The sequence below is a fragment of the Sardina pilchardus genome, chromosome 21 (assembly GCF_963854185.1).
Source record: "Sardina pilchardus chromosome 21, fSarPil1.1, whole genome shotgun sequence".
NCBI classification, from domain to species: domain Eukaryota; kingdom Metazoa; phylum Chordata; class Actinopteri; order Clupeiformes; family Clupeidae; genus Sardina; species Sardina pilchardus.
The window spans coordinates 16,734,968-16,748,625 of NC_085014.1; the positions used below are offsets into that span (position 1 = coordinate 16,734,968).

The 13,658-nt window shown below is 49.7% G+C and overlaps 1 protein-coding gene across 1 annotated transcript in view; it reads right to left on the minus strand.

Moving 5' to 3' along the window:
• The window catches only part of afg2a (AFG2 AAA ATPase homolog A), a 102,997-nt gene that overhangs the window by 5,511 nt on the left and 83,828 nt on the right, over positions 1-13,658 (minus strand). Inside the window, exon 15 of the mRNA XM_062524943.1 lies at positions 12,932-13,096. Coding sequence (XP_062380927.1) covers positions 12,932-13,096 — 165 coding nt within the window. The remainder of the gene's footprint in view (positions 1-12,931; positions 13,097-13,658) is intronic.

Sequence of the window (13,658 nt, forward strand, 5' to 3'; positions counted from 1 at the left end):
GCACCTCTGACGCAGAGCAAGAGCAGGCCCCTTGTCTTTGGTGTGTGTGTGTGTGTGTATGTGTATATATGTGTGTGTGTGTGTGTGTGTGTGTGTGTGTGTGTGTGTGTGTGTGTGTTGTTGGTTGGTGGTGGGGGCCGAGGGCGTCAGGGGCGAGGGGGGGGGGGTGGTGGTGGTGAAACTGCTAGCGTGCAGAAAAGCACGAGCTGGCCTGTGGCAGCCCGACTAAATTATGGATCGGGGTTTATTGCGAAGCAGACTTTATTTTCCATCCCCCCCATAAATTACGGCGGCGATCACTTAAATATATAGGGGTTCAAAACTGATGCATTGCTGCGGACCTTCGGGCTGGCGGTGCTCTGCCTATCATAATGTCAGCCGTATATTAATGGCTAGGGTTGGAGATGGACGTCTAGCGGAGTTTCAAACCGCACAGCGCTGTGGAAACTATTTTGCTAATTAGCCACTGCAGTAGCTTTTATCAAAATGCATTTGCGGGGAAAGGCATCTTAGGAATTCAGCAGCACACCACTGTTCAGTTCATTTAGCTTCTCTTTAGCAAACAAATATAATATCTGGGCTAAGGCCAGCAGCCTAATGTAAGCATGCATTTAATTATTCACACTGAAATCCATGTTTTTAAGCCAGAATTAGGTGTGCATAATGTGAAGATCACAACAGAGTTGCATAGAACTCTGATATGAGTAAGTGTTTTTGCATAAATGCTGTTTTGTTCAACTTGTGGTAATGCATAACCATGCTGACATCCCACAGACAGTTTGTATTCAAAGTATGCCATTGTATTGGTGTGTGAGTGGTGAGCGAGCAAGAGAGAGAGAGAGAGAGAGAGAAAGAAAAAGGGGGAAAAAAATGAGTGTGTGTCTTTAGTATTGTGCTGTCAGAGAGAAAGAGAAAGAGAGTGAGAGAGAAAGAAAAATGAGTAAGTGTGTGTGTGTGTGTGTGTGTGTGTGTGTGTGTTTAGCATTGTGCTGTCAGAGATCGCAACATGTCGACGCATCACGGCCAAGAGTAACCACAGCGCAGCAGCGAGTGCGGCTAGGCGAGGGGCAGGGACTGCTCTATTGCATAATTAGCCTTGGCTTCCACCAGAGCAATTAAAACAGGGAAACTGGAAAGATCAGAGACACAGAAATGCCCCGTCGGATCACATCAACCTCAACCACATCCTTGTTTCCATTCATTTAGCTAAGGATGTCACTCCTCTCTCTTTGCCTCACTCTCTCCCTCCCTCCATCCCTCCCTCTCTCTCTCCCTCCCCCGTTCCCAGAAGCCAGACTGAATGAACATTGTCAAAAAATAAAAAGAGAGAGGGAACGGGGAGAGAGAGAGAGAGAGAGAGAGAGAGAGAGAGAGGGCAATTGAGCGAGAACCCTTCCCCAGAAGTCCAAAGAAATGATTCCGCAGACGATTTACTGTCTGTCATCATTTTTGCCGACCGTAAGAGCCGGGGGGAACAGGCCCTCGTGAGCCCATAATGATATGGTGCCGCAGGTTGGTAGTCCCATTTAGTTCTGTTCTTTGTTGGTCAGCTAATTGGAAAGGGCAGGCAGAGTAATTGCTGAGTGCCTCTGAAGACTGGAAGAGGGGTGGTCGGGGTGGGGAGGGGCTCGTGTCGGCGCGTCCGGTTTTGCCCGCGAGAGCCTGGCCGTTGCCGCCATTGCCAGGACATGGCAGATGGGGCGGGGGTGTGTGTGTGTGTGCGGGGAGGAGGGGGGGCGTGGGGGGGGGGGTGATGCTGACGACATGAGAGTTGGCCGGCAAGTTGGGGACATTTTCTGAACGTCCTGCTACCTCTCTCTCTCTCTCTCTCCCCCTCTCTCTCCCCCTCTCTCTCTCTCTCTGTCTCTCTCTGTCTCTCTCTGTCTCTCTCTGTCTCTCTCTGTCTCTCTCTGTCTCTCCTACTTTTGCAAGCTCTGCTCTCTTGTTCTGGGTTACATCCTGGTCACCCTGATTACCACCCTCTCTCAGTCTCCACTCCTTAACACAAACTCAAACACACACACACACGTCAACACAACTTTGCTTTGCTTTGCAATGCTTATTTCCCTACGTGTGGTTTAAGAAGTATGGACCTGAAGCTCTACTTCATAGTCTTCTTCTGAATCAAACTGGAAAAAAATAGAAAAGTAAACCAACAAAACAACAACAAAAACAACCGAAAATTTGCTGTCTACACATACATCTCACATGTATATAATCGTAGATCATGACTCAACATCGCTTCGTCTCAACGTCTGCCACGTCGCACTACCGCACAGAGCTGCTGTCACAACACCGCGCTGATGTCCATATTTATGACGACAGCCCACCCACGCACCAGAGAACCTCCTCAACACAAGACGGGACACAAGACTGCTCCTGCCGCAGGGGGGACCCGCTACGCGTCCCTTACCGAGCGTCAATATGCAACAAATTTAGCTCTCCGTGTCCCTCAGGGCCGCCGGGCTGTTGGCGCTATGGAGACAATACGAGCGGCACTGCGCTCTCTCTCTCTCTCTCTCTCTCTCTCTCTCTCTCTCTCTCTCTCTCTCTCTCTCTGGTCTGCGCGTAATGTTAGTTTTTTGCGTCGGAACATCCTGTTTTCATTTGAGGGAAACCATCGGAGATGTTTCCATCTACGCCATGCCCCATCTGACGTGTGTAAAAACACAAGAGTCAAGTGAGGCCAAGGAAATAAAAAATAACGAAAACAAAGGAGAAAGGAAAGGAGCTAAGTTATTATTATTATTCTTTTTTTTAAAAGTCGTTTTCTAAGAACAACAAAACCCACCCTCTTTATCTAAAAAAAAAAAAGAAAAAAAAAAATGTTTCTGTGTAATGAGTTGCTAATGACTGAAGCAAACTACAACATGGGCGAAGGCAGAGGGCCCAGTTCGCTCCTGCAGCCACCACTTCCTACTTTAACAAGAGCGCTCAGTGCCTGCATCTGCGGACTTAATGAGCGGCTTGTCTGGGCAGAGCCAGGAGACACACACACACACACACACACACACACACACACACACACACACACACACACACACACACACACACACACACACACACACACACACACACACACCGGCTAGTCTGTGCCTCCCCGTATCAATCCGCCCTACATCCCGTGCAGAACAGAACACACTCCGCCTCACACAACAGGCCACAGTTTATGGGAGCAGGCCTCAAGCAAACCCTCCGCCCACTGTTAGTTCACATCACGGAAACACACTCGCGCACACTCTCTCTCTCACACACACACACACACACACACACACACACACACACACACACACACACACACACACACACACGCACACGCAGCCTTTGGCTCGTTCCCTGACAGACACATACATGGACACATACCCATATTCACATATCCTCACATTTACACACTCTATCTCCCCCTCACTAAAACACACGCGCACACTCCCTTTTTTTTTTCGCTCGGAGGCGACTGAACCAGGCTGACATCTAACGTCCATGATGATATTGGCCCTTTCAAGCACTCCTTAAGCAAATGCAAAAATATTGACTCCCGTTTCCCCCAAAAAAAGACGCTCTGCTGCTTCCAATTCTCGGGGAGGAAATGAAATAATATATAAATCAAACGGCACGGGGCCCAGACTCAACCAGAAATGAAATGTTTCATCCTGAAAAAAAAAGGCAAAGAGGAAGTGTCTGCCGCGACAGGGATGTGCCAAGAGAAATAGGCCCTGACCGCATCCCCATGCGAAACCCATTTAGGACTACGGAGGGGGCTGAGGGACATTTGGGGCAGGGGAGGGGTTTATTAGTGTGTGTTTGTGAGAGCATGTTTGCGTCTGTGTGTGTATATATGGTTTTGTGTGTGAGTGTGTGTGTGTGTGTTTGTGTGTGTGTGTCAGGGAGAGGTTAAGAGAGGAAATGGACTGGGGAGTCAAGCGAGGAGAAAACGGGGTGTGTGTGTGTGCAGGAGACTAACTACAGCTGCCATGAGGGCATATGACTACTCAGAGAACTATGTCTCGCTAAAGGCAATTTCTAAAGGAATACTGACAGACACACAGCTTATGTTGGTTGATAGCAGATCCTTTTTAAAAATATTTTCATATTATTTTCATAAACGAACAAGCAATAAACTGTGCAGCAGGATGAAATAAAAAAGATGATTAAGAATAAGATGATCCTTGAACTTTTTCCACCCACGCTCTCTCTCTCTCACACACACACACACACACACACAGAGAGCATGTCTGTAGCGGCACCTGTGTGTAAACAGAGCTCCTCTCCCGGGCACGGAGTGTGTTAGCGGAAAAACACGGGCTCGTCTCTCCGCGCCGTTAAGGGCATATTTGTCCTCGGCCTTTAATCAGGTGAATGAAAGCGCCACATTCTCCATGCTGAGCCGGGGGGAGGAGAGGAGATGGCATATTTACTAAACATGCCTGCAATGGGTCGACCCACACACACACACACACACACACACACACACACACACACACACACACACACACAGGTACACACAGGTACACACACACACACACGTTCTATGAGCGCGCGCTTTCTCTCTCTCACTGTTTCATTCCTTCTTTTACTCTCTCTCTCTCTCTCTGTGCTTTTTTCTCTCTCTCAGTTCATCTAGAGACGGTCCCTTGCTGTTTCAAGCCACCTGTAGCCTGGGGAAACACCACATTCCATCTCCACACACAGTCATACACACACACACACACAAACCTCATCCCAGCATCCTCTTCACTCATTGACCTTTTAACGACGTGGGAAATTCGATTGGGGGTGTTGTTGAGTTTGGTTGCTAAATTGAGGATTTGGGGGAGGCCTGTCTGTGTGGAGTTGGGTTAATTGAGGATCGGAGGCATGTGTCTTTGTTGGGCTTGGTTAATTGCAGATAAGGGTGCCATGTGTCTGTGTTGAGTTTGGTTAATTGAGGACTGTGTGTTTGCAGGTTGTATAGTGGGGATTAGGGCCGGGGGGGGGGGGGGGTGCGTGGGGGTGAAGTGACGCTCTCTGTGTGGAAATGAAATGAGAGCCAGTGGTAGTAATCTTCCGCCCCCGCCACGGCCTCCACAAACACATCAAATAAACATGGCATTTACAGCAGGAAGAGGAAGCCAGCCCTGCCTGCAATCAATTTCACCAATCAGCAAAGGCAAAATGGGGCTATTGAGGAGGGGAAGGGAGGGGGGGGGGCACTAACTAACTGACGCCGCAAGACAAAGAATCTGTCAATCCCACTGCAGTTTGCGAGGTGTTAAAAAGAGAAACTGAACATCCTGTCGAGCCGCTCGCCTCACAAAAGGTGCTTCAGTGGTGTGTTAACGGCAGCCCCCCCCCCCACCCACACACACCGCCCCCAAACACCACCAACCTCCACCTCACCTCCCATAACACCCCCCACACACACCCTCCAGACTCAGTCCGGCCCCAAAATATATACGGCTGCTCTTGTGCAGGCCCCCAGGCAGGGCGCAGGAGAGGAAGAGGCTGTGGCCACGGTGACTATTTTACAGGTTGACTAATGCCAGAGGGGCATTCCTCCTCCTCCTCCTCCTCCTCCTCCTCCTCCTCCTTCACCTTCACCTCCTCCTGCTTTGCTCTCCTCTCTTGCCTCCTCTGCAGCCACCTCTCCTGCCACTACCCGGCCCACCCCACCCCACACACACACACACATACACCTCTGGGCCAAGAGCAACACTACAATGGGCACCGCGCTCGGAGGTTGGGGTCATATTTCCCCCGGAAAAATTCAATTTGCGCCGTGTGTGTACTTAGAGGTAAACCGCAGCCAAGGCCCTATATAGAACTGCAAAGCGCTCTGGATATTTCCTCTTCACCTATCACTGGTGAATACTTGCCCCCCCCCCCCCCAACACACACACACACACACACACACACACACACAAAGAGAGGAGGTACTCACCTCAACCCAGGCTGTGGATTAGCTTTTAGGAAGTGGAGAGAGAGAGAGAGAGAGAGAGAGAGAGAGAGAGAGAGGCAACAAGAGAGCTTTTCTCCCCCCACACCCTCCCTTCTGTTTCTGTTTCTGTGCCTTTTTGCCAACACCAACATCATCCAGGCCTGGGATATTGTCAGGGTTCAACTCTCAATTCAATAGTTTTTCACAAATGCAGGCAAAAACAAATGATGAGGGAGGAAAAAAAGAGTATAAATTACAGAGTTGGAGAAGAAAGTGAAATACAATTTTAAAAGTTCTGTGACTAATTTAGAAGTGGCCTGGCGACATGGGATGTGGGTAGAGACAAATTTCAATATTTCTCAGTTCTAATTATCCCTGCAGCGAAGGAGGTTTGGATCCGAAACTAACACAAGATGAGAGTGCTAGTATTGTGTGCATGTGTGTGTATGAGAGAGAGAGAGAGAGAACAAGAGAGTGTGTGTGTGTGTGTGTGTGTGTGTGTGTGTGTTAGGGTTAGGGACTCAGAGCGGACCAACCCGCAGAGAGCAGGAATTTCTCACTCTGTTATTGAAATAGCAACAGGTTTGTTTTTCTTTTTTTTCAACAGAGGAAAAGAGGGGGGGGGGCAGCAGAGAGAGAGAAAGAGAACGAGCGAGAGAGCGAGAGGGAAAGAGAAAGAGGGGGATTTCACTTTTCTGCATGTGTCCTTGGAGATAAAGACTCCTTTGCAATAACAAATAAGAGGTGGTAAATCAGGAGGTGTGAGGAGAGCCAGAGGCCTGGCGGTGCGGTGCGGTGCGAGCCCAACAGGTGCTGGGGGGGCCCCATCTGTCTTCCTGTGCTGGGACACGGGCCTGGCCAGCCGCCGCACTTTCCCCATTCAATCTAAATGTTATTTCAAACACATCGCACCCACACTGATCAACCAGCCGCGGACGAGGACCTCCACAATACCTCACCGCAATGAATTGCTCTTCTGCTGCTCTGGCCTTTTCTCCCTTCTCCCTTCTCTCTCTCTTTCTTTCTTTCTTTCTTTCTTTCTTTCTCTGTCTCTCTCTCTACCTTTTCTCTTGATCTGTCATTCACAATGTTAAATAAGCACTTCTTAAACTTATACACGACAAAATATCTCGCCTTAATGAATTACTCTTTTGCCTCCCTCCCTCTCTCTCTCTCTCTCTCTCTCTCTCTCTCTCTCCCTCTCTCTCTCTCTCATGTTAAATAATCACTTCTTCGACTTGCCCTCGTTCACCTCGCGCTCCTTCCACAGCGGCCCGAGCTCTGGCGCATCTGCGGGCCTTTGGCTCAGGCCACGAAAGCAGTCGGCCGCTCGGTCGGTCGGTCACGACGAATCACCGGCTATGCGCTGTGGAGAATGGTGAGGCGGATCCTGTTTACATTCCATCTCGGAACAGGTGTGTGTACAATTGTGTGTGTGTGTGTGTGTGTGTGTGTGCGTGCGTGCGCGCGCGCACTTCAATGTGTACACTTTGAAAACCGTCGTTGAATGTTGAGTCGTTGAATGAAACACGATATATATCTATTTTGGGTTCAGTATTGGCACGTGTGAAAAGATGGTTAAGACGTGTGAAAAGATGGTTTAAAAAACATGCCTGATCACTTCATTTGACTTGATTTCAACATCTCAGAGCTCTACTCAAACACTAAATCAAGGCCTTATCTCAAATACAAAACACCCATTTCTCCATCCACCCATTTCTCCATCACTCCTCTTCTATACTTTCCTTTTCCTTCTCTCTCTCTCTCTTTCTCTCTCTCTCTCTCACACACACACACACACACTCACATGCCATTTACATATAAATCATCGACTTCTTCCTGTTGGGGCTTGATCCCAAAAAGACAAAAAAAAACAAACGAGACGCCGTTCATTTCCGTGCGGCGAGGCCCGTCGTGAAGAACCGCGGCGTGCGTGCGTGCGGTGTCATGTGTTCCTGCACTCGCGCTCGCGTTCCGCGGAGACGGCGATGGGGATGAGCGCCGCAGAACCCAGGGAAGTCCACGTGGGCGGTAAGCTTGGGAAACCAGATGTGACCGACCGGGGGCTGAATCCGTCCGGGGTGTGGGTAGGGAAGTGTGTGTGTGTGTGTGTGTGTGTGTGTCTGTCTGTCTGTGTGTGTGTGTATGGAGAAAGAGAGAGAGAGAGAGAGGGGTGCGTGTGTGTGTGTGTGGAGAGTGGGTGTGTGTGTGTGGAGAGAGAGAGGGGTGTGTGTGTATGTGTTTGTGTGTGTGGAGAGAAAGAGAGGGGTGTGTATGTGTGTATGTGTGTGTGTGTGTGTGTGTGTGTGTGTGTGTGATGGAAGGGCCCATTTTTAACAAGCTTCTGGCCAGGGGCTTACAAGCTGCAGGGCTGTATGCGTTGGGTCAGACACTCAGCGTCCCGTCGGCCGATGTCAACGCAGCGACTCGTAAAACCGAACGCACACACTGAGGCTACTGACCCGGTTCTCCAGCCCCGGCCTGTGGGTTATGGGTCATTCTCATGACGTGGGGGGTGAACCGACTGGACAGTGGAGAATTAGAGAGGACAGAATGGACATTCTTATTCGCAGCAATAGTTAGTAATAGAATTAGAATAGAGTTCTGGCTTAAAAATGGTAGACAAAATAAATTCAGCTATGAATTAAAACAATGAGAATGCTGGAGCTTTGGAGATTTGTGGAGCTTATGTTTGATAATCTGATTGTTTCAAAGCTGTGGAATAAATATGCATAAAGCATAAAAATGCTAGTTGGTTAACTAGCAGCAGTAAGCTGTAGCATTCATTACTATCGAAGTAAAGCAGGAAATCGAAAAATAAATTCTGTAGCTCTTTACAAACATCCTTACGTCTACAGGTATTTCACTCATCCTAGTTCTAAGGTGGATGGCAAAAACCCTGCACCAGGCCTTTCACACCCATAATATCACGCCAATACTGTTAGCGCACTACACCAGAGTCTGTCCTGTTGACAAGTTGCCCATATCATTCATTTGCCAACCGTCTATGGCCAGTTCTTTAATGGCCGCCATAATAAAGCATCTGGACACTGTCCTCACATTGTGTGCCGCTGGTCTGGAGGTGCGGTCTGCACTGCGGGCATATTTACGGCCGCCGTCTGACCGGCGGTGACACCGCTCAGCAGCCCGCCGGCACTCGCCGTGCTAATTCGCTGGATGGACGCGGATGCAAGTCAGCATCGTAAAACTTTCACGGGAGCAACATTTTCTCCTGGCAACGGAACGCCACCGCCACGCCGGTGTTTATTAATCTTCCAGCACCCCTCCCTCCCTCCCTCTCTCTCTCTCCCTCTCTTTCTCTCTCTCTCTCTCTCTCTATCTTGCTGCCTCCGTCTTTATCTCGCTCTATCTCCATTTCTCCGTTAATCTCTCTTTCCTTCCATCCCTCCTTCTCCCTCTCTCTATCACTCTATCTCTCCCTCCCTCCCTCCCTCCCTCTCTCCGTCTGCAGTGGGCGAGCTCTTAGCTTAATGCCCTGGCAGTGCTGTGTCAGAGGCTCGTACCTCGGGCTGAGCGGGGAGAGAGAGAGAGAGCCCAGAGAAATATGAGGCTGTGGAAAGGACTCCAATTTCAATAAGAGGCTGTGAGATTTACGACACTCCCCGTCTCCTGCACCACCCACACCCCCCCCCCCCCCTCCACCCGCCCCACAACACCCGCCATCCACTCTGTCCAGCCTGGCTTCCTATAAGCCTGGGGTTGATGTACGACCCTTGCCAGTTTGCCCCTGGCACCCCCTTCCGTACCTCTCTCTCTCTCTCTCTTTCCCTCTCTCTCTCTCTCGCTCTCTCCCTCTCTCTCTCTCTCTCCCTCTCTCTCTCTCCCTCTCTCTCTCGTCCTAGAGGACCCGTCGCGACGTGCCAACATAAATACGAGGACTTAACAGCTCTTTCGGGCAACAGTGCACCCCTGGCTGGCCCTCTGTAACCAAAGGCAGAGAAGGGGGGAGGGCAGCAACCACCCACGTGCATCTGAGCCAGGAGTTTGTCTGAGGAGATGCAAAGGCCTCTAGGGTACCTTCATACCATACAGTACTGTTGTGTGTGTGTGTGTGTGTGTGTGTGTGTGTGTGTGTGTGTGTGTGTATGTGTGTAAATATCTATGGGTGTGTGTGTGTGTCTGTGTGTGTGTCTATATATACAGTATATATATGTGTGTGTGTGTGTGTGTGTGTGTTTAGGGCGGTGGTCATGGGATTCTCGTCACAGGCATCTAATTAGATGAATAAAACGTATCCATAGTTGTTAATTTCATATTTATCAAATTAAATAACGAAGGCAATATAATGATTTTGTGTAACATATATGCAAAATAAATAAATAAATAAAATAACGCTGACATTTTTCAGTCGGAGAAGGAAGAGGAGTTTCAGATGTCAAACGTCCCTTCGTGCAGGATCCCGTGTGGGGCAGGCAGATTCCTTTCGCTCGCAGGGATGGGAAGTATTTTCCCGAGAAGTCGGCGCAGGAATAACAAACTTCTCGCTGTTGGGCTAAAGGTGAGTCCCGCTCCCAGCAGTGTAAAAAGCCAACACCTGATCCAGGCGGATAGGTTTCCATGGCATACCTTGGCCAGGTGTAAGCACGCTCTAAGCTGCTTTCGGAGTGTATGTGCGGGGAGGAGAGAGGAGAAGGGGGGGGGGGCGTTTGGGGCTGTGAGGAAGCGTGTGTTTTTCGGGACATAGGATCCCCGGCTTTGGATTCCTTCCAGTCTCCCAGAGAGGCGAGCTAATGTATGGAGGCAAATACCTTCACACTTCTCTGCAGCTAGACCGGATCTCAGTGTCAGAGACTGAGAGAGGTAAACGCTCTCACATATGAGTTTGAGTATGAGTGTGAGTGTGTGTGTGTGTGTGTGTGTGTGTGTGTGTGTGTGTGTGTGTGTGTGTCTGTGTGTGTGTCTGTGTACACATGTGTCCCTGGACTCTGAGCAATTAAAAACACCTCGACACTTGGAGGGAAAAAAATCTTTCAAATGATTGGTTCAAAAATAGAAAAAAAAAAGAAAGAAAAAAAATCCCCCTACACACCCCAACTTTTGTGGACGCCATTTTGAATTGGCCACCATCGCCATATGCCCCAAAAACACAATCCTCAGCGATGCAACTGGCGACAACAAGAGTCTCCACATGGTGGATGACAATAGCGCGGCCCGTTGTAATAACAGGCCTGCGCGTGTGTTTGTGCCGAGTTCCTAAAAATACGCATCGATTGCGGCCCCTCTGACCTCGGCGTTCCCCCGGTCGGAAACGGATCAGTGAGAGCGGGGCCGACCGCCGTCCAAAAGCAACGCGCCGCGGCTTTCATGTTCGGCTACAAAAGGTCGCAACCTGCGCCGCTGTCAAAGCAAAACAGTGCGAGAGTTCAAGAATAATACCATTGTTTCGACAAAAAGGACACGGGGCAACGGCAAGCCGCAACCAGTGGGTCCGAAAAGTTACTGTCTCTCTTCGGCCCGGTTCCCATGCAGGGAAAGGCGGGCTGAGGGCTACACGTGGCCAGATAGGATAGACGTATCACTTGCATAGTACAGTCCATCTGATAGAGAGGTACCCTCTACAGAAAGTAGCAGAAAAGGCCACTAATAAGAACGTTAATGGTCATTAGTTACTAATACTCTTACAATGTACTTAATAGGTCAAATGTACATTTTATATTACTACACGTTGTGGACTGGTTGTGTATGGTTAGGGTTTGGTTTGGGGTTAAGGGCCGGTAACATGATAGCATGAAGAGTAGCTGTATTACAGGCAAAACGACGTTGTAGGGCTGGAAGACCCAAGAATTACAAGGCTGCTGGAGAGGACACTGGCCTGCTGCTGCAATGATGGTCATTTGCCAATCCCCACATCCGCCTTGGAGGAACGCATGTACTGAACGAAATGACCAGCACTTAAACCCTGGAACACCACAACCGGAACAGACTCTCTCTCTCTCTCTCTCTCTCTCTCTCTCTCTCTCTCTCTCTCTCTCTCTCTCTCTCTCTCTCTCTCTCTCTTCTTGGCCGAGGGCTGATTCGGACTCCAAAGCAAACATCCGACACAGACTCTCGCTGTCCCGAGATTGAAGGAGACAGTGCTGTGTCACTCTGCCAGCCAACGTGCCTTGCACGTCAGATAGGACACCATGAGAGAAAGAGAGAGAGAGAGAGATGGGGAGAGAGGGGGGGTGAGAGAAAGGGGGATGAGAGAGGGATGAGAGAGTGTTGTTCACACACACACACACACACACACACACACACACACACACACACACACACACACACAATGGAACGCTTGTGCATGAGGTCAGCGTCACGAGGGCTTCTGACACAGTGCAGACACGGCACAGGCATCACAGAAGGCAAACATCACATCTTCTGTCCCAAGGGCCGGACATCTCTCTCTCTCCCCCTCTCTCTCTCTCTCTCTCATTCACTCGCTCTCTCCCCCTCTCTGCGTGTTCTAATCATTAAAAGGTGCACCTCAGACCGTGGAAAATCAAATCCCAACAACTGGGATGACCAGCGGCGGTTTGACGGCATATTTAGTTTTCCACGGCCGAAGGAGACATGCAAACACCAGAGAAAGGTTTTTGTTGGCCCCCACAAAGCGGATGGGGGCACCGGACTGGGGTGGCCAAACCCTGCGGGCAACTGTCCTGCAGGTCTTCAACCAAAAAACTCTCAGGGACTATTATTTTCCTCAATCCTTGAAGAAAGCCTTTCTTTTTGTCTCCCAATAGCAACCGCTACGCTAAATGACGCTAAGAGATGTATTGTGACAGAGAGGAGATATCATTTTGAAAACTCCCCCATGGTGGTCATGACGCAACTTTGGAAACAGCGAAACAGGATTGTACAAGTCTTGTAAGCATTTTTGAAAGTGTCTTCTTGAACTAGGCCCTGAATACCGTAGCTAGGCTAGATTCCCAATGGCTATCAACGGTCAGCTGAACGGTCAGCTGAACTTGAGTGCAAAGTGCTTGTGAAGGGGGTCGCCGTGTGTGTCCGTCTCACCTCGGCTCCGGAGTACTTCTCGGTCAGGGCCACCAGGTCGTCCGGCCGCACGTCGTCGCCCACGGGCATGGAGCGGAACTGGAGGGCGAAGATCTCGCGCCGCGTGTCGGCGTCCGGCAGCGGCACGTACACGATGCGGTCGAGTCGGCCGGGACGCATCAGGGCCTGGGGAGTCAGAGAGAGACACACACACACACACACACACATTACGTGACCGCTCAACAACCCGTACGCACGTATGCATCACCCCCTCCAGATACACAAACGATATACACAGACATACAATACACACCCACACAGCCTGATTCGAGAGAACTCTGGGGAGCAGAGGGACCTTCTGTGATGACACTGACTCACAATAGGCCTCAGTGAAGCAGTCCAACAGGCGTTCATTAACATAACACAACACGCACACACACACACACACGGCTAGTGTTACACAGGCTCTTCCACACGGCAGTGCCCGCATGGTAAAGAGTGACTCATTAACACCAGATCACAACCACTACCTAATTTCCCTAATTATTACCTAATAAATAGTTAAATAGACAGTTGTACAGACAGGATAGTCAAGTGGATTGAGTGGGCAGATTGATAGACAGACAAATGGATGAGCCAGACAGACACACAGTAAGTAAAAAAAAAAATAGCTGACCCTGCTCTTACAGTGTCCATGAACAACTAGCAATATTTCTGTCACAGATTTCTAAATGTGTCCTGCCTTGAC